Here is a 20,578-nt window from a genome sequence, read left to right as displayed (position 1 = left end):
AACGCTCCCAGGTGACATAAGCGCCAGGTCTGCTCACCCACTCGTAAGGACCAATAACGAAGCGGATATGAGCCTTGGACCGATGCGAATTGAAGCAGTCGACCGAGACGAATCGCAGAAGGATGAGCGCGGAGATGTAAACGTATGAATTGGTGGAAAGAATGATTGCATGTGGGATACGTGAGAAAGTGGAATGGCGGGAGTTGCGGGAGGATGAGGACTTTATACATGTAAAAGGTTGCTAGGGCCGTACGTTTGCAATGTTTTATAGTTTTGGCTTATTTGATTGTTTTACAACGTTTTACCACATCTTATTTGTATATTTATATAGATCGAACTATGAGTAAAGCACAACTATGGATTCGCGAAAGGTTGCACTTGAACTGAACAGTTCCAAGCAAGTTTCGCCTTGGGAATTAGCCAAGTTGGTCAACGCACCCGCTTTCATAAGTAATTGGAAGACCACCAGGGTTTCCAGTGGACTGTGGATATGCATCTTCCGCATGGCTAAATGATGGAGGGCTGTATTATGGTCAAAATCCACTGCATTGACATCTACTCCTTTCTCAATGAAAATCTTGAAAATTTCTGTCCGAGGTTCATTCCGGCTAGACAAAGCAAGTCGAATCAAAGGGGTGTGCCCTGCTTCGTTTCTAGCTTCCAGATCTGCCCCAGCTTGAACTAGGAGAGTGACAGCTGTGGAAGGAGCAAATATCACTGCCCGGTGCACTAAGCAGAGGAGCTAAAGATCAGTGTCATCATCATAAACTAAACAAATTCAAGTAGTCGAACTGAACTTACACGGAGTATCTCCCTTGAAAATCTTGCCCGGGGTCACTCGAGAACCGCGAACGTGAACATCAGCTCCGAATTCTAGTAAGACTTCAAGCCTATTCGTACAATTTCGATGAATGCATGCTTCTAAAAGTGCTGACTCGCCACTCCGATTCATGTCATTAACGTTAACTATCTGGCTTGCCAATAATTCACACATAAAGTTGAGAGAGGCACCAATTAAAATTCCACTAGTCGATATATCTGACTGGCTGAGGTGTGGAAGTAGAAGCTTAACCATTTCCATGTTAGAGGCTTGGGCGAATGCGCTACTAGTGACCATAGCACCTAGCTCAATAAGCAATCGGCATGCATTGATTTGATTATGAGCGACAGCACTGCGTAATACAGTTTGACTCTCGTGGAATGGGACGATATAGTTGCAGTCAGCTCCACGGTCTACTAGAAACTGGATAAGTTTGAGATCCCCAATCTCAGACGCCTGATGGAGCTTTTATTGGCACTAATTAGATCCGGTGAATTTATTTGCGAAAAGGGCCAGTCTGACTTACTATAGTACCACCCATATCTATTTCCCATGAATTGATATCATAACCTTGGCTAAGCACTAGGTCGATAATCTTGTATTCATTATTGGAAATACTCTGTTTATGCCACAGAACGTAATTCAAAAGAGGGTCTCCCATCTCACCCCGGATAGTCACGTCAGCCCCATTTTGTAGGAGTTCTTGGGTAATAGCAATATGCCTAAAATAGGCGGTATCCCATAGGGCTGTTTTTGGTCCCACTGGTGAGTGGTTCTTGTGGTTTATATTGGCGCTATGAGAGATCAGAAATTGGACAAGCTTGAGATAGCCGCTTTTAGTTAGCGGCTCGGTGCAGGGCTGTTTCGCCTTTCTAGCCCTTATAGTCTGGGCACGTGTTTATGTTGATTTCTCCGTTAGCCAGTGCCTTCTGTATCGCTTGTATGTCTCCTAACACGGCCGCATTGAAAAATATTCTGTAGTTGAGTGTGTCGGGTGCCCAGATCGGCGGTGCCCATAATTCATGAATTTTTTCCATTGCGTTGCGGATCTTAGTAAAGCGACTTGAGGGTGCTTTTTTCAAATATATTAAATCACGTTCCCGGGGATGTATTGATGACTGGAATGTAATACTAATCTGGTACGCACATTTGAAGATGGTGGTGTTCATGCCACTATCCTAAACAGACAAAAGAAAGAAATAGTTGAAGCTAATTGTGAAACGAGTAAGGCCATTAATGCAGCGACAAGTTATGTGTTTCTCTATGAGCAGCACACGTGACCATCGTGCCAGAAGGAAGCTGAGCTAGTCGTTGTAATCTCCACTCTCCTAATTAGGGGGCTCCCCCTTTATTTTTTTAATAGATTGGGAATTTTTCGTCACAATAATTATTCAATTCATAGGTCAGAAGCCAAAGTCGTTAGCTTCTAGGGGTCGTTGGTCACCTTCAGGGTTGGCCTGCGCAATATGCTGGCTTTCTGTGAAAAACATAGCATCACACCGCAGATTCAAAAATTCAATTTGGATGGTGAGGGTATTACGAAAGCTATGCAAGGTCTGAGAGACGGCAAACTCAGGTAAAAGGCTGTTCTTGCAGCTCAGTGACTGATATCCATAAAGACTCATACTGCATCCATCGTGCTAGATTCCATTTCGTGTGACGGAGTAGCCCTGATGACCCATAATGAAATACCTTCAAAAATAGAAGACCAGACTTCAAGTATAACTAAATCCTGGTACGCTCCTGTAATACAACTTGCAACCCAGATAGTGTCAGCGTAAAGGTATCTTTAGCACCTTGATCAAACTCAACGCCAGTTTCTCCTGGAGCCAGTGCGAGGTCAAAATTAAGCGCGACGAGTACAATGGCCAGACGGAGTTCCATGAGAGCAAGTTGTCTACCGGCGCAGGAGTATTGACCTATTTTTATATCAGCTCATATCAGCATTCTAATGCGAAAAAGAAATCACATCGAGATAAAGAAAGCAAAACGGACTCACCAAGTTGGAAAGGAAAGTAAGCCTGTTCATTCGAGATCATATTCTTCTTATTTTCAACGAGCCATCTTTCAGGTACGAACTTGTCGCCCTCGGGAAAGTTTCTATTGTCTCGTTGAAGAATATACTGCGGAACGACGACGTTTACATCACCTGGAATCCACACGTCGTCGATCTGAAGACCTTCGGGAGGAGTAACACGAGGTTGACCACTGGGTACAGCTGGCTTGAGTCGTAGAGTTTCATTGATGATTGCCTCCACGTATGGGATATCGCGCACTTGTTCATATGTGAATGAATTTCCGGCGCTGGAAAATAGCCCGTCGAGCTGTCGTTGAAGTTCTTGGTATATTGATGGATTGACTGTTAGGAAGTATAGTGCATTCGCTAGGGTAGCTCCAGTTGTGTCGCTTCATTTTGTTAATGATATAACACGTAGATATAGTCTCAGGAGTGGAAGCAATACCTTCCTGCGATGATCATTAGACGACCATCTTCATCCAAAGCTTGTTCACCTGGGGGAGCAGTTCCATCGTTATCTTTCTTTGCCTTGAGGAGCCAGGAAATGACATCGGACGGATCTTGAGTATCGTCTTGTTTCCATGACTGGATGTTGACATGTTAGTAATTTAAGTTTCACATAATGCAAGAGAGGTATGCAAGGATAAGGATTGTCCAACATACATCAACTTTCTCTTTGACTTGCTTATGGCAGTAATCGATGAATAAGCCATAACTTCCGCTCAAACCAGGAATGGAGCCCAATAAGGACAGAAACCATGGGATATGAGCCAATAAACCCAAAGCCGCCATTTGATCATGCAGTCCCTTGATAGCACTGTGCTCTTTGGCTGCTTCAAGTTGTTGAAAATCTTTGCTAAATCCGACTACACCCATGATGTCGAATGTAAGGAACATTGTCCATTCGGTCAAGTTAAGTGGCTGGCCGACACGCTCCCGAAGTTGAGATATAAAGACATCAACCTTGGAACGCACGCGAGGAGCATATGTCGCCATTGCTATGTCAAAATCAGCGACGTGCAATAAGTGGGATTCTGAGCATACATACATTTAACACTAAACGCGCGATCCCAAGCCCGACGGCGACGGCGATGAACCTCAACATCACGCGTTGAGTTCAGACTAATTACGGTCACATCATCCGATACTTGACTGTACCAAGTTGACCTCATGCAGGCAGACTTGGAGCCATTAATAGCCTGGACGGCTGATGGGCGGTTGATTGAGATTTCACGAGGACCTACATACGAGTAAGTAATCAATGTCAATCCTGATGGTAGCAGTGGTATGTAGATAGCAAACTCACCCGTACGGACAAAATCGCCATATTGGTCATGCAGCTTTTTTAGCTCCAGATGATACTGCAATCCCTTGGAAGCAAGGCTAACAGCATAGAACCGGCTGAGTTTGGCACCCAACGGACCTGGGAAGCTTCGCAGTCGATGGAAAAGGAGTCTGTAAGCTCCAATGCTACTTAGCAGTCCAACATTAAAGCAGAGTCCGGCGAACCAAGCTGTGCCGAGGGCATTCAACCAACTCAACCCAAAAGAATTGAGATAGATGCCAACCAAACAGGCCCAAATAAGCAAATAGATAGAAAATAGTCTCCAAAGTCGGTAGTCGATCTCAGTATTACGAACGGCCAAATGAAAGGCAACTCCCAACAACCCGAAGGTGATGACCACCTGGGCAATATCTGGTGACAGAAGGATCAGGGCAGTGTGGAGTTGCGTTTCCATTTCGAGCTGTCAATACGAGAATCAGGCCAACCTCGGGAGTTTCACCTAACTGGAAATTGAAGAAGAATAGAAAAAGAAAAAGAAAAAAAAAGGCGGTTCGCAGAAGTAGCCAATAGTCGTCAAGATATTGGTATATGCCTGTTGTATATTAGTCCGATCGACAAGTCGGGCTGTAATTTGGTATAAAAGAAAGAACTACGTAGGGCCCGGGGAGGACGCGTAGAATGAGATAAAAGTTCTCTTTAGCAAACCTCGGAAGAATTCAGAGGCTACAACACGACAGACCACTACTACTATGTCGCCCACGGAGTAGGGTAAGGCAGCTACTGCATTAGTTGAAGTATGGGAAACGATAATCGTTCTTTGAAACGGGTTGTACTCCGTGCCCGGTGTCAAGAACTTGAGGACCACTTCCACACAACTGCGAACTCGAACCTGGAACGAACGTCAAGTCGCTAATCAACGACTACCTTATTGGTTGCCCCCTCGATGCCGAAGACACTAAAAATGAACAGTGAGCACTAAACAACTTCTCATTTAATTTATTTTACTGATCCTTGTCTAGCCTACAAGGTGGCGTCGTCTATACCGCCGCTCAAAAAGTAAGCTTAAGGAACGATACCCGATTGGCGAATGAGATCCGCTTTCGAGATTGAAGACACGAATCATGTTATTTAATGCACAGCAGAAACATGAGACGTTACTTACTATTTCCTTTTGCGGAATTCGCTCTCACCGACCAAGACGCCAACAGCGTGGTCGACCGTCAGTGCTGACAACGGCACGGAAAAAGCGGGAGCGGCACATGCCAGGCAAAGCCTTAGGAAGCAGCCATACCGGGGTCAACCAAAAGGAAAGTATGTCTTGAAGATTTATGATTGGAAAGTATTCGGGGAAGCTATTGTTCTGAGCTAAACAACACTCATACATAGTACAATCATTCTTGACTTGTCCTAGTGTGTTCTGTGCCGTCCCGGTTTCTCACCTTCATTTTCAAACCTTCTGTCTTTCCGGCTCTACGGCGTGAGGACATGGATTTTGTACAGATTGCACGCAGACTGTAAAATTGATTAAATTTCTCGTGTCGCTCTTATGGGTTGTTACCGATGATTTTCTATTTTCTAATCGAGCGTATCTAATTTTCACGTCCAAACACGATCGATACATAAATGCTCTACTATGTAGTAAGCATGAGTCATTCATCGATCCCAATTTGAACAACGACCAGCTACTGACAGCTAGCATATCATAATGCGCTATGAATCCATGACACCCTACTCCATACTAGTATTATGCAGTACTTGGCCAAGAACTCTCATGGCAATGGAACAAGATGTCAAAATGCAAAACGTTCACCAATTCTTGACTGTCTCGGAAAGAAGCCGTCAATCCAACATCAACCTCGAATGCGTCGTAAGTAAAGGCACAAAGGAAAGAGTCTAACAGCGCCATAAACCCACTTGGTCATTTTTTGCCGCCTACTATGGGCTAGACTGGAATTTTCTTCTCAGGCTACTGACCCATTTGAGAACTCCCTGGAGTCTTATTTTCTTCATATTATAGACTAGAAACCTAGTGCAACGCACTCTAGACCATAAAACACAAAATATAACTATGTACTATTCCGCACAGGTTGCAGTTGCGTCGTGAAACAGAGATCGGCAGTCTGGGCTTCACACACGACACAGAGAGGCCATTTTGATGGCTTCTTCCGCAAATTTCTCAGCGGCTCGATTACTAGGCCAGTGTCCGAGGTTCTTCGGTTCCCTTCACATCGACGATTACAGATAACTAGTACTTAATCCAGAATCGATTTCATTCTGCAGAAAATCTCCCAAACCCCTCGGCTAGGACATACTCGACCCGGTTACGTGCAGTTAGTTGAGAAAGCCACCGACTTCTGCGCGAGGTCTCTGCGCAGGACGCATCGGATCAATTTTCATGTTGGAGACATCTATACACGCACTACTTCCTTGACAAAATGCTGAATACTCTTCAACCTGCGGCTCTCGGTATTTCGACGGTTTTCTGGACCCTGTCTACCGCCACAATAGTACTGCGATTATGGTCCAGACTGTTCATTATCAAAAGTTTCGGGTGGGATGATGCGCTTATGAGTGCAATTTTGGTGAGTTCTTGGGTTTTCATCATAGCACAAACGATCTAACCCAGAGTTCCATATTTAGGTCTTCAACATCGGTCAACAGGGTCTATTTTATACTTTTGTCCATTTTGGAGGCGGCTTGTACGTACGCCAATGATTTATACTCACCAAGATTTACATCTAACACTATATGGCAGGCATTATGGCAGTGTTCCCCTAGCACACCTAGCCCTCTTGCCCAAGGTGAGGAAAGATACTAAAATATGAATGAAGAAATTGGAACCGAGTGAAGAATGACTAACATGCCTCTTTCTTTTTTAGCTTTTATTTGTGGAAGAGATTTATTACATCTGGATGCACTTTATTATCAAAATGTCATTCCTTCTCTTTTACCTTCGACTGTCGAACACATGGAGGTTTACATTATCCATCTACGGAGCAATGGGTATTGTTATGGCGTCTACGATAGCAATCTGGCTGATCTACTGCCTGCAATGCATTCCACTTCCTGCGTTTTGGGATCCAACAGCATATCCGGGGGCTAAGTGTTTGTCTACGAAGATCACGTACTACGTCGTTGTAGCTTTGGTAAGTAACATTTTAGCCTATAAGCACACTCAACTGACGCAAATACACTAGTGTATCTTCGGTGATCTGCTCATCCTGATACTACCTATCCAACCTTTGTGGCATATGCAAGCCAGTCTTCGCCGTCGATTAACCTTGATCGGAGTCATCACCTTCGGTGGAATGTCGCCCCTGGTGTCCTTCCTCCGCATTATCGTCCTCCACGAATTCGAAGTCAGCCCAGACTTTACCTGGACACTTGGAAAGATGGTCATTGTATCCGCTATTGAACTCGACGTTGCCATTATCGCATCGAACGCCGCCTCAATGAAAGCGATTTGGGTCAAATACCTTGGCAAGAATCCCTTCAGTTCCACGGGTGACCAAGGTCCATCTTCTTACCCGAAACAAAAGTCGAATGAGCTCGTCAACCTACCATACAATTCGCGCGCTAAACGTTCAGGACATACTCATGTGGCGTCGATTGATGGAAATGGGTCGAGAGGGAGAAAAGAGCTGTGGGAGAATGATTCGGAGGAAGAATTGTTCCAAGGAAACGGCATTACTGTTACTTCGTCGGTGGATATGATCAGCAAGAAGAGTGCAGTAGCTTCGGCCGCGGATGTGAATCGCTCTTATTTCGAATTCAAGAAGTGATTTCTTTGAGTACACTACACTTATAGCTGGGTATATCTCTCATGTACAAATAAAGACTATCTAGCATCGCTATTTAACACATTGATCTCCATACCTCAGTTCTCTAGTCAAAAGTCACCCTATGTATGGTTGGCCAGCAATATTGAATAAAAGACTACTAAAAGTACCATGAGAATGAACGGCTCGCTATTTGCTCATGACTATGTATATGCCTTCAATCCAAGACTCGATTTTGAATGGGCGAATGCTATACTGCGAGAGGATACCTGGAATAAAGAACTTCAACCGACAGTAAAGGATTATCAGTTCCCTGCGTTTATGTATTTGTCATTGCATAAAAATTCTGCATTGGCAAACTTCGAGCATTTATTCATACGTTGTATGAACATGAGTCCAAGCAGTATTCAAGACGTGGGAGTCTCTTCATGCTTTTTTCAACACGATATTCTGGCCATCATTGCGCAGGATGAAAGGGTTCGTTACAAGTCTGCAGAACTGCAGCTCTGCCCTACATGCGAATTCCACCATGATTAAAATGTCAAGACCCTTCAGGGCCGCCATTATTCGCTTTCCTCGCACGGAAAGAATGTTGCCAGGATGAATCAATTTCCATTTTGAGCGACAAACGTGTTCGCCGGAGACTTTTGATCAAGAATGTGGGAACGCCGGAGACTTTCCCATGTCTACATAAGCTGCAAGTAGGCATGAAAATCAATGACCATTCTCAATATAACGCGAGCTATATACAGCTAAAGTAATCACAAAATAAATGGCACTACAACTATTTCCTGACATTAGCAAGATAACGGCTGTTCGGGATGGCACGAAATACGCCTATATCCACATCCCCGCCGCCGACTCTAAGAAGCCCACCTTTTTACTTCTCCACGGCTTTCCAAGTACAAGTTATGACTGGCGCCATGTAGTACCGTTATTCAAGGAACTTGGTTACGGCGTTCTCGCACCGGACTTACTGGGATATGGTGACTCTGATAAGCCTGCAGATATCGAGGCATACTCGTTCAAGCGGATGGCAGATCATATCATTGAACTCGTGGTCGGCGAAGGGCTGGAACAGGTTATTGGTGTCGGTCATGACTGGTAAGTTGTTTTTAATTAAGTATACCCCCCCTGCTGCTTTGGTTAATAGTCGTCGCGAACAGGGGCTCTACACTTCTTTCAGCTGCTGGCCTGATTCATCCAGAGCGTTTCTCTGGTGTGGTATTTACGGCCGTTGGATTCAGTCCTCCGGGTCCTTTTGATCTGAAGTCTGTGAATGCGATGGTTCAGCAGTTCGTCGGATATACTGCATTCGCGTACATGGAATTCTTCAATGAAGATGGCGCTGCTGCTATCTGTGACTCGTACCCAGCTTCGGTCACATCAATGTTGTACTCCACGACACCCGAGGACTGGAAAGCTCATATGGGTGTAGAAGGTGGTGCAAAGAAATGGGTCAGTAGTGGTGATGTTTCTCCTCCTCCATCATGGATGAGTCGCGAGGAAGTGGCTACGCATGTACAAATTCTCAAGAAAGGAGGATATACAGGTCCATTGAATTGGTGAGCTCCTGGTCAATCGAGGCTCAAGATCTTTCTAGCTGACTGTCTAAAGGTACAAATCATTTATCCGTGGGATCGACAAGCCACTTCATGCCAAATTTGCTACTGATGAGAGCAGGAATCTCGATATTCCTGCACTGGTGGTCACAGCCGCGTATGACTGCGGGAGTCGTCCGGAATTTCAGATCCCAGCCGCAGAGAAGCATCTGTCAAATAGAAGCATTGAAAATTTTGAATGCGGCCATTGGATTCCGCTGGAGAAGCCAAAGGAGCTGGTTGAATTGCTGCAAGAGTTTGCGAGTAGCTTAAAAAAATGACTCGGTTACGTTCGACGGCCAGATATTGTCAAGGCTGGTGAAAAATAATGTGGTTTACAAAGAAAGACAGCACGACGACGGCGTAGATCCCTGAAAATCATATTTGAGAAGAATCATATGTTGGGTAGCTGGTATGAATGAGAGAGAGAGTTCTGACGCTTCCTCCATGGAATAATTCATTGCTCTGGGTCGAAATGTGGACTAAACCTCTCCAACTCGCTCGCACGAATACTCAGATTAGAGGCGACATAGCTCGAATGTACCCAGTCTCTTGTCAATTTGTCCTCCTGGTATGTCACTAGACTCATGAATCTACTCTGATGCCTGAATAGCTCCTTTTTGAAGAAAGACCATTGTGCGTACAACCTCTTCCTCAAGAGACAGCTTTGTTCGTTGGATTCAAATCGTTGGCTGTGTAGTTCGTTATTGATATTAGCCTGGCTCCTTTCAAGCAATCGAGACGATTCATGATATTGAGCCGAATGCGATTTCCAGGCTGTGTCAAGTATAAGCGCACTTTGATTCTTTTCGGGATCTGTTTCTTAACGGAGTTCATTTTCCACGGGTCACCTGATTTCGATAGAAGGCGCTTGTGCCAAAATATGAAGATTGAACATACGATGGGAACACTACTTGGACGGAAGATACGTTCCTTATTGCTTGTATCATAGTTTCATCTCAACTTGAATACGAGTGCAAGTGGAAGGAATGTACCGAGTTTAGTCACCTGGAGGAAGCAAATCCTACAGCTGGTTGGCAACACCTGACACGTTGTCACGGCATGGGTTGGGGATCAGTATGGTACGTGGTTTGTTGAGCATGGCTGCACTGAGATATATAGTAGTGACCGTATTGTAAGGGCTAATCATACACATTGTAACCAGATACACTGTACCTGGGAAAGCTACCTAGGGAGGATACAAGACTTGGTACTGTAATCAAAGGAAGTCGATTCTAAATATGGGATGCAAGTGTTCAGGTATCCGCAGGTATGTATATATGATCTTTTCAGCAAACGAATGTTACAGAAACAACACGCTACTTATCTGTAGATCCCAGTCACATGCGGTGATCAAAACTTGGAACTCATCAAAGGTTGGTTTCATCTATTTCTCTTGCTGAAGCTGCATCACAATCGCCGCCGCCGCTCCGGATCCCATATACATAGCCGGCGTCACTGCTTTCATAGATGTAGCACAGTCACCGATTGCAAACACACCTGGCATCGAAGTCTCATTGAACATAGGCGATACCTTGATTTCGCCGCTTTCAATTGTTTCAAGTCCTAGTTGTTCTGCAAAGGGGCCATTGAGGACGTAACTCGGTCCATGTGCCTGTACAAACATACCAATTAGCAAAGATTCGAATCTGTGAAAATCAATAAATAGGAGGAACACTTACCAGAAACGCTTCCTCTGCCCAATTCCCATCCTCAAAATGAATTATAATCTTCGACTCAGCCTCCGTCTCGTGTTTCTCCAGTTTTACGAAAGGGCGCGAATCGACACTGAAACCATCCAGATTGGCTATCGCTTCTTGTATCGTCGCAGCTTGCTCGCTATTGCCATTGGTGTATATAGTGACCTTGTCAACGAGCCTCATCGCCATGCGGCCCACATGCATTGTCCTTTGCGTGGGTTCAAGGAGGTCCGTTGCCAGGACACCGGCTGACGGGGCGCCACGCTTTTCATATCCGTCACAGAAGAGGCAGTGATGTCTACCAAAGTCAGTAGATCAAAACATAAGCACCAGATAAAAAGTGAAGAACTTACATAACCTCCCCCCAACAATCCGCATACCCCTCAATATCAGGAAACACATCCCTCACCCCCATAGCCAGCACAAGTTTCTTCCCCCACCAAACACCACCCCTTTCGTCCCTCGCCTCAAACCCCCCATCATCTCGCTTGCAGACAGACTCAATTCCAAAATCATGAAATTGGACGGTCGACGAGTACCTCGCCAAAAGATCCTCGCGAGCCCTGGTACGGAAATCGGCTGGGTCGCGATGGTCCCAACCCACGACGTTATGCATGTGTTTTGTCACGCCGTTGCGGAATACGGAGGTGTTGAAGATTGCAGTTGTGTGGAGTTGGCGCGCGAGACCGGTTGCGACGGAGAGACCTGCTGGGCCGGCACCGATTATGAGGGCGTCAAAGATAGGGTTTGAGAGCATGATTGTATCTTCTGAAAAGAAAGGGGTGGATGATGCAGATAGCTACAACTGCTAAAGTGTGAGTAAGGCGATGACTTTCACGGGTGTGACAGAATACCTAGGTTTGTAATTGTTGATATATATTCTCTGAAGATGTCCAGCTTTCTATGGGGATTTATATAACTAGGTATCTTCCAAGGTTCTCAGAACGAGCAGATTTCGGAGACATTTCAGACCTTACTCGGAGACATCTACTTCATACGGTAAAATCAACCAAAAAAGCCTCCTCCAACTATCGGCGTCTCGAAGAGTCCATCTGATAAATACGCTGCTACGGGATTTCTGGAATGATCGCAAATTTCGAATTCTCATGTAGTGTTATTCAAGTGTAAATACTGGATACTTCGGGTCTGTTTCGTAGACTGGATTAGGGCTAGCGGCCTCCAACGAATTGCGATGTATGTATGGTAAAGTAGGTTATGACCAAAACCGAGATTCGGTTCCTTTGGTGAAAGTTCCCTGTACAGATATGAACTACTATAAGACAGAACGGATGTGGATGAATTTACAATACGGAGCGATATAAGCTACATGGGTAGGCTCAGTTTTTACGGTTGTCTAGTGCTTGATCTGGAAAGTCGGAAGTTAAAGGTGCATGTATGTTCAAAATCAGACCAACTCCACTACCCTCCGTATATATGGGTATAATGTTTTATGTACAAAGCCCCGACCAAAGCACCAACCTGAAGACTCCTGGACTCATGCCTCGTGTATGACCCGGATGCATATATATATTTTGAAAAAAAAAAAAGGAAACAAGCATAAACCATCATCTCAACACAACGATGAGGATCTATGTATACTTCGCTATAGCTAGTTTGAGTTGTTGTAGCGAAAGTGGTTTGATCAAATAATTGTCGATTCCTGCCGCGACGGCCTGCTGTTGCATACTAGCTGACGCAACGCCAGTGACTGCGAGGACTGTAACGGGTGCCAGTGTCTGTTGCTTTTCAAATGTTCTTATTTGACTTGTCGCAACTAGACCATCCATCACAGGCATGGAGATATCTTGGCAAATGTCAGTACTAGAAATCAGGGGTTGTTCGGAAATCAACTCACCCATTAACACAAGGTCGAACGGCGTTGTGCTTTCCTTGTACTTGTTCAAAGCAATCAAGCCATTCGATGCAGTTTCATAACTGTGACCTAATTTCCGAACAAACGTCGAGAGGACCTGTGAAAGAGGACAAATTTAGTATGACAACGCAGAAAAAGGTAGCGAACATGTAACAATTCTGAAATAAAGACGCATGGTCCAGTAGATACACACCTTGAGATTGATATCGTTATCATCCACAATCAATACGTGAAGTCTCTGATTGTTTTCCAAAACTTTTTGGGGTTCTGTCACCGGAGTTATAACGTCTAAAGTCGGTATCGATTGTCGGGTCTGGTTTGATGGCACCTTTGTAGAGTCTGCCGCTACGATTGACTTGGCCACAATGCCCGCTGGTGGGATATCCTCGATTGTCAAAGTATCCTTTGCTGGCGATGTCGGTGCGCTCTTGGTATTTAAAATGCACTTCAAAGCATCCATCATTTTCCGAGGACAGAAACTTATGGGCATGGTATGTTAGTGGACGGGCAAAAAACAAACACCCGAGAAAGAGAACACTCACGGTGGATGTATTGTACGAACGACATCTGCTTTAATGTTGGCCAAATTCATAACATCTGACGATGGCAATCCATTACGCAGTATCAACAACCGACTAAAGTTGATTGAGTTTGCCGATTGCGACGACTCATCAGCGGCCATATGCTCGAGTGTTGTTTCTTCGATAATGGCGACATCACCGATGGCGTTTCCAGAAGTCCCAGCAAAGCCAACACTCCAATCAGGATGCTGTGTAATAATCTGGGTGAGAAAACTTTGTATGCAGAGTCTCCGTTTTGCCTCGCGACTCAAACTACCGGTCGGCACTTCCGTTAAATCCGAATAGCCGTCAAATCCAATGAGGCAAAATTGCGTTTTGCATGAAGTTGGTATCTGCGAGAGCGGAGGTGATGACTGTGGGATTGACGAGATGGGTATGAAAATATCCACCTGAGTACCAGTTCCAGGTTCGCTCTTGATATCAATCGTTCCTTTCATGAGACCTACAAGTTGCTGTACAATGCTCATACCTAGCCCGACTCCTTCAGAGAGCGTATCTTCCTGCGCAAAAGGAGAAAAAAGATTGTTTTTTAGAAAGTCGGCCGACATGCCGCATCCTGTATCAGTTATTGACAAGTGAGCAAACTCCGGTGCGGATATTTCTGGCTCCTTTGTGTATTTGCATAACGAGACCTCGACGAAACCTGCCTGTGTGTACTTGAGTGCGTTGCCGAGGATGCTCATGATTATTCGTCTCCAAGCACCTGAGATAGATCGCATCTTCCAATTGTCCTGATCCGTCACACGAAGAACGACAGACATATTACCCAATTCTTCTTTGATCTTCTGTCTCTCTGAGTCGGCTGCAGTACCCGCGTAACGTGAAACGTGTAGCTTTCCAGCATAAAGAGCTCCCACAACCTCTTCCAACAGCACATCAAGATCGAAAACGGTTGCGAGAGTGGAGGAGGTATCATGGAAGGAGGATGCGTTATCCTCAATGCTCACGAGATTATTGATCTTAGTGAAGTCCAAACTAGCAGAATAAGTATGTTGAAAATGAATTTTTAGAGATAGAAGAGCACTTACAGATGGTTCATCGTATCTAAAAGAGTCAGACCACACGTTTCAAGCATCTTTACCAGGTCAAGTTGATCGGGTTTCAGAGCAGTCTCCAGCAACAACTCGGCACTCGCTAACATGCCATGCAATGGTGATCGTAGCTCGTGACTGATGGAGGAAATGAAATCAGACTTTGAGTTTTCAAGCTCGAAAGACTTTGCTTTTGCAATCTCCGAGATGATCGTGTCTCCAAACACCTTAAAATAGCGAAATTCTTGTAGTTCAAGAGGACGTTCGCTGTCTCGACTCCAGATCAGTGTTCCCGCCAGCCAATGGCCTTTATTCCAATCCCATAGTGGTATAAATACCACAGTCTTTGCGTCGGGAAAGTAACTTGCCAAGCGTGATACTGTTACCTGAAGTGCATCGCGCTTGCTTTGAGATGATTTTTCGCTATTTCTGAATGGTCGTATACGAGATTTACTCTCGAGCGGTTGTGGTGTTGAATCTTTGTGTGAGGGTACGACCCCGTCTAGATCAAATACTTCACCTTCAGGATAACTTGTGATCAAATGTTGAAGAAAGGCTTCGGTTATCGAGACCGGCGAAGTGTCATTTGAGGCAATTCCTTGGGAAATGTCTGTTGATGCTGAGCCAAGAACTGTGCAAAGTGCATCGCTATTATTCTCAGTAGGACTATTTGAGGAACGAGGTATGAGTTCCACGTTCACAGCCGACGGAAATGGCTCCCAGTCACTTAATTCCGCCGATGGCCCGCTTGAAAAGATTAGCAATGAACAAAAAGATACATTCCATCTTTCATCACGATAGACTTAGACTTACATTCCGAAATTACAGCGGCAAGCGTCTAAGAATAACACACCATCCAAATCCATAGATTCCCTCAGCAAAGAACTCGCATGAGAAAACAAGGCATCCACTCGTCGCGATATGGGCACACTCTCCTTGACGGTAATAAGAGATGCACCTGGTGTCATTGTTTCCGCGGAAGCGTGTTCGTCCATGGATAAAATTTTGCGTGGCTGGTCTTCGGCAAAGCTCTCAAGTAAGGGCTGGTATGTAGCGGGTTTCGGTGGCGGAAAAGATAGAGATGTGCTTCTTGTGACTGTTGCAGAATCTTGCGTTGATTGGAGTGGTGAAGTCGTATCGGTCAATGTGCTCGATAGAGACAAGGCTTCGATATTCAGTGGAGAAACATGTAGCTCCTCTACAGATGACTGTTTGGAAAGAGTGGGCAGAATTTCTAGCCGACCAAACCCCGCTTGTATGCTTGTTGTAGATGGCTGAGCATTTTCTGGTCGACCTTTGACAAAACTGGTCAAACCTTGAACCAATCGATCCGATCGCGCGTGTGAATGCACTGTTCTAACATTCTCAAGATGACGGGCAATCGAATCGGATATCTCTTGAAGTGCTGTGACCTCGGCCTCCACAAAATCTTGTCGTGGCTTATCGTCAACCACACAGAAGCTTCCAAGTACGTACCCCGCAGGACTATATACTGGGACTTCTGCATAAAATCGAAAATAGGGCCACTCGGTGACATATGGTTTGTCCTTGAAACCCTCCTCCTTTTTAAAGTCACGAACAATAAAACGGGTTGGATTTGCGGTCATATTATCGGTATTCTGCAATTGTGGTACATCCTGACCGGTAAATAATTTCATCGCATGAGGGCAAACGCCAAAGATCAGATCCAGGGTAGTAACCCCAAGATATATGCCATCGTTGGGGAGATGTATATTGCTGTTGCGTAAAGATACGGAAGCCGTAGCTTCCGATATTATATGCTGGTTCTGGCCATCGATCAAGGAGACGAATGCTCGATTGCAACTGAAGCGATAGACGCCTAGCTGCACCAAGGCGGTTAAGACTATGTCTTTCGAAAGCGAGGGGCCCTCGGGCTGTTCGTCGTCTTCAATTGGCGATAGAGTATCATCGGAAGAGGCGGACGGTCGACGAAAGGCGCAGTAATACCTATGGTAAATGTAAACAATCTACAAATTCCTTTCCAGAATTTGGCTGAAAGAGACGATCTTGAGAGCAAGACTACAGAGAATTCTTACCTAGACAAATCGCGAATACGTCTTTTCTCAGCGTCGGAAGGTGGCGGTTGATCGAACGCTGCATTGATCGGCTGCGCTGCCATCGTCGTATCTTCTTGCCGTATCGGTTCGTCTGGTATTTATGCGCGAGCGAACGTGCCAGCGCTGAGCACGTTGCGCATTGGTGTGTGGGATAAGCAAGCCGCGCTGCTGAACATCTTGATGGCCGCAAGGACCGACAGAAATCAGGTAAGAAGAATCCGAGAAAGAGCAAAGAAAAAGACTCGCAGAGATGGAGCCTTCGAGAACGCTGAAATCGGGATAGTCAGTGTTGGGAAGGAAACTGCCCACACTTGGAAGGCACGATGGACTCGGCGAGTCTCGACCATTCCGAATGAGACGCTAGTCTGATTATGACATTGACAGTGCGGGGCTTGGTACTTCTCATTGGCTTCCTGACCACTCACCGCCTGTAGGGTAAGTTCAACCGACGGCACGTGAGTGGCCCAGACTCTTTTCCGCCCGCATTGACGTCACCATGCAGAATCTACTTTATACCCGATTGGGCCTTGAACAGGGCTAGGGTTGCATGACTTATAGCAGGTACTTGAGGTACAGAAGGGTACGTGCGGGTACAACTTGAACGTGGTACGAATAAAAATGCAGCACAAAAACGTCGACGGTTAAGAAGTTTTTACACCATACATTGTTTTTATAGACCTTAACATCCGTCTAGTGCGACGATGAATTCCCCACCGTTCATCAGCCAGTTCTGGGCAGACTAATACGACCTACATCAAATATCATGCTTGATTATGCTCGATTCACGAACAAATCCGATACGTGAACCAGATTTCGATATCGTGATTGGAAATCCGTCACACCAGTACACATGTAGTAATGCATTTATTGTTCAAGTTGAACCATTCGCGTACGCTGGCCGAAGATATGATCTATGGCATACAGGAGAAAGCCATTCCTCGCACAAAGTATGATAGGTATCGAAGTACATGGCCGATCCATGGAAAATAGAATTACCGGTTCTTGCAAGGCACCCGCGACTCGGGTATATCGTCGATCCAGGGTTTTGGCTTTCAAGCGTTGTTTTTGGAAGAATCAATGCTAAAACTGGCTACAAAAGGACGCGGAAATAGCTTTTCTTTCAGCTTAGTAAATTCCTTGCTTGAGGATCTAGTGTCGACCAAATTGGATCGTGACACACCCCTGCCAATCTGCGACCTAGTCAGACCATCGCGCAGACTTTATTTTAATCGGAGATCGCAGGTTGCAGAAAGGCGCATTAGTGAAGAATCCTGCCATTCTGTAGTCGACAAAATACCAGATATTCACACTATAACCTGCTTACCAATAACTAAAGTTTTCCCTTGATGCCCTCCTGCTCTTCCAACTCTAAAAGCAGCGATCCCTCTGCTACATCCACCCCTTGACTACTACTCACTTGCGCATCGTTACCGGCAGCAAGATTAAAGACCCATCTCACAATCCCAGCTCGATGACTCCGTATTTCCAGCTCCATTTTCATCTGCTTGACGAATGCGACTACTTGGTTCGGCACGATCTCGTCCCCAGGCGCTACTAAGACTTCGATCAGTTTGCCAGAAAGAGGAAATATGATGTGGTTTTTGTTGCTTGGGTCTCCGCGACGGTGGCTTAATGATGTTAGTGCTAATGCGGACGCGTTTGTTTCTGCCAAGTGGATTCGATATCTCTGTGTAGAAGTTGAGGGCACACCAGGCCCGTCGTTGGATGAGGATGAGGATGAGGAGTATTCGATCTCGGCGGTGAGTGAGGAAGGGAAATCATTCCTGAGAACTCGAGTAATGAGGAGATGTGATTGTATGGCTGATCGAGAATTTCCACGACTGGACTGGTCTTTTAATGGCTCTAATGTAAGTGACCATGCATCTCCTTTTCGGAACAGGACGGAAGAAGAGGAGGTGACTAGATTCGCCAACGATGGTCGAGAGGTGTCCGATGGAAGATTCATTTGGCTGAGCTGTCTTTCTCCTGTAACGTTACCAACCTCTATAAGAGTAGAAACATTCTTCTCGAGCCACTGCGTATCTATGCGACCCTCAAGGAAATCTTCATGGTTCACTATGCCGCGCAACAGGCTAAGATTTGTTTTGACACCTGCAATGACCACATCTGCCAATAACCGCCTAGCTTTGCGTACAACAGAATTCCAAGTTTGAGCTGTTACGATAATCTTGGCCAATAAGTTATCGTAATCCGGTCCCACCTTTGTCGGATTTCTTGCCGATACATGGCTATCCACTCGCACGCCTAGTCCTCCTGGTATGATCAGCTGCGTAATAGTTCCAATGCTGAGCCCGAAATTCGATTCTGGGTCTTCAGCACATAATCTGAGCTGAATAGAGTGCTTTCTTGGTGATCGATCACCCGGGGTCAAGTATCGAGATTGCAGCTCAGTCAACGTCGCTCCTTGAGCTAGCAGCAGCTGCGTCTGAACGAGATCAACGTCCGAAATACATTCGGTAATAGTATGTTCGACTTGTAAACGCGGATTGATCTCTAAGAAATAGAATTCTTGCAATAGGTCATTCACCAGGAACTCAAATGTACCGAGGGAGAAATAGCGGGCCTGTGGAAAAGGGCGCATTGAGTCTCGTGATCTTGATCAAGTATTCCAAGCGACTTACGTGCTTCGCCATCCTGACTGCAGCATCTATGACCCGGTCAATCAACGCCCTATCCTCAATTGCCGATGGTGCAATTTCCACGATCTTCTGGAATCGACGTTGAACGCTGCAGTCTCGCTCCCACACATGCATCACTTCCCCAGAACCGTCACCGATAATCTGAACCTCGACATGATGAAATCCGTCAACAGCCGCTTTCTCAGCAAACACTGTCTTTGACGGCGATTCTCCTTGTGCTCGTTCCAACGCGTTTGGTAATTCTTCGGCAGTGCACACTAGACGAATGCCCCTACCCCCTCCTCCATCAACGGCCTTGATCATGATAGGGTACCCTCCGATGCCATCAACGAACGCTTCAATATCACTTAGATTACCACTCGGTCTTCCCATTGCCGGCAAAACAGGCACATCGCATTGTGCCGCCAATCGTTTTGCTTGTAATTTATCGCTCATCTGTTCCAGAAGTTCCCATCCGGGTCCGATGACATGCACTCCAGCCTCCTCCCAAAGACGGCGTGAGAACTCACTACTTTCGCTCAGGAAACCATAACCCGGATGAATAGCATCGATTGAATGCTCTTTTGCTATATTGATCAAAAAGGGAATGTCCATGTAGCATGATGCAGAAGGTAGCAGGATTGAGTGGTCCGGCGCGCCGATCTCGCAGTGAGAAAAGTCTTCTTGAGTGTAGATTGCGAATGTAAGAATATTGACGCCATCTTCTGCGAGGGGTAGCTCGCGAATCGCCTGGAGAATGCGGATTGCTATCTCGCCTCTGCACTCCGTTAGTATTTATACAATATCTCGTCCCGTTAGTTGTGACATTGACACACCTATTGGCGACTAAGATTCGCCGAATCGGCCTTGTTGGTGGCCTCATTGAGTATGCTGCTTGTCGAACAACTGACGAATTTCCTCCATACGTATTTCAATACCAAATGTAAGAAATATACATGATCTTAAAACAAGCAAAAAATATAGCGCCGGCTATTGGCATGCGGGGAGAGCTCTTTCCAAAGTAGCTTTCCCCGCACAAGTTGAAGATCCGAGGTTCTTTTCAACCAAGTCTCTATAGCCGAGTAGATTTGACTACAGCTTAATGAAAAACTCTTGGATTTTATATATTTACACCATAATTGAGAATCATTTCAAGAGCCGAGACTGACATTTC

At 45.5% G+C, this 20,578-nt stretch overlaps 6 protein-coding genes across 6 annotated transcripts; 2 read left to right on the top strand and 4 right to left on the bottom strand.

The window, feature by feature from the left end:
• Positions 1-2,545: 2,545 nt before the first annotated feature.
• On the bottom strand, positions 2,546-4,576 carry BHQ10_009365 (uncharacterized protein; the record flags this gene model as incomplete). Its single annotated transcript, XM_040882272.1, has 6 exons — positions 2,546-2,739; positions 2,820-3,226; positions 3,283-3,422; positions 3,501-3,835; positions 3,886-4,077; positions 4,144-4,576. 6 exons carry the CDS (start codon positions 4,574-4,576, stop codon positions 2,546-2,548), a joined length of 1,701 nt encoding a protein of 566 aa, XP_040737867.1.
• A 1,981-nt stretch (positions 4,577-6,557) lies between these two features.
• BHQ10_009364 (uncharacterized protein) lies at positions 6,558-7,904 on the top strand (the record flags this gene model as incomplete). The annotated part of the gene is made up of 5 exons (XM_040882271.1): positions 6,558-6,704; positions 6,763-6,821; positions 6,878-6,923; positions 7,002-7,268; positions 7,320-7,904. The coding sequence occupies 5 exons, from the start codon at positions 6,558-6,560 to the stop codon at positions 7,902-7,904; spliced, it is 1,104 nt and encodes a 367-aa protein (XP_040737866.1).
• Positions 7,905-8,673: 769 nt separating this feature from the next.
• BHQ10_009363 (uncharacterized protein) lies at positions 8,674-9,783 on the top strand (the record flags this gene model as incomplete). Its single annotated transcript, XM_040882270.1, has 3 exons — positions 8,674-9,005; positions 9,068-9,466; positions 9,519-9,783. 3 exons carry the CDS (start codon positions 8,674-8,676, stop codon positions 9,781-9,783), a joined length of 996 nt encoding a protein of 331 aa, XP_040737865.1.
• A 1,106-nt stretch (positions 9,784-10,889) lies between these two features.
• BHQ10_009362 (uncharacterized protein) lies at positions 10,890-11,959 on the bottom strand (the record flags this gene model as incomplete). The annotated part of the gene is made up of 3 exons (XM_040882269.1): positions 10,890-11,117; positions 11,185-11,500; positions 11,556-11,959. 3 exons carry the CDS (start codon positions 11,957-11,959, stop codon positions 10,890-10,892), a joined length of 948 nt encoding a protein of 315 aa, XP_040737864.1.
• Positions 11,960-12,791: 832 nt separating this feature from the next.
• Positions 12,792-16,827, bottom strand: BHQ10_009361 (uncharacterized protein; the record flags this gene model as incomplete). The annotated part of the gene is made up of 7 exons (XM_040882268.1): positions 12,792-13,006; positions 13,058-13,172; positions 13,269-13,554; positions 13,618-14,631; positions 14,685-15,434; positions 15,501-16,655; positions 16,745-16,827. 7 exons carry the CDS (start codon positions 16,825-16,827, stop codon positions 12,792-12,794), a joined length of 3,618 nt encoding a protein of 1,205 aa, XP_040737863.1.
• Positions 16,828-18,095: 1,268 nt separating this feature from the next.
• BHQ10_009360 (uncharacterized protein) lies at positions 18,096-20,287 on the bottom strand (the record flags this gene model as incomplete). The annotated part of the gene is made up of 3 exons (XM_040882267.1): positions 18,096-19,349; positions 19,408-20,182; positions 20,241-20,287. The coding sequence occupies 3 exons, from the start codon at positions 20,285-20,287 to the stop codon at positions 18,096-18,098; spliced, it is 2,076 nt and encodes a 691-aa protein (XP_040737862.1).
• Between the last annotated feature and the right edge of the window lie 291 nt (positions 20,288-20,578).

This window comes from Talaromyces amestolkiae, assembly GCF_001896365.1.
Source record: "Talaromyces amestolkiae strain CIB chromosome Unknown scaffold24.1, whole genome shotgun sequence".
NCBI classification, from domain to species: Eukaryota; Fungi; Ascomycota; class Eurotiomycetes; order Eurotiales; family Trichocomaceae; genus Talaromyces; species Talaromyces amestolkiae.
This window is presented reverse-complemented; position numbering and strand designations above follow the sequence as displayed.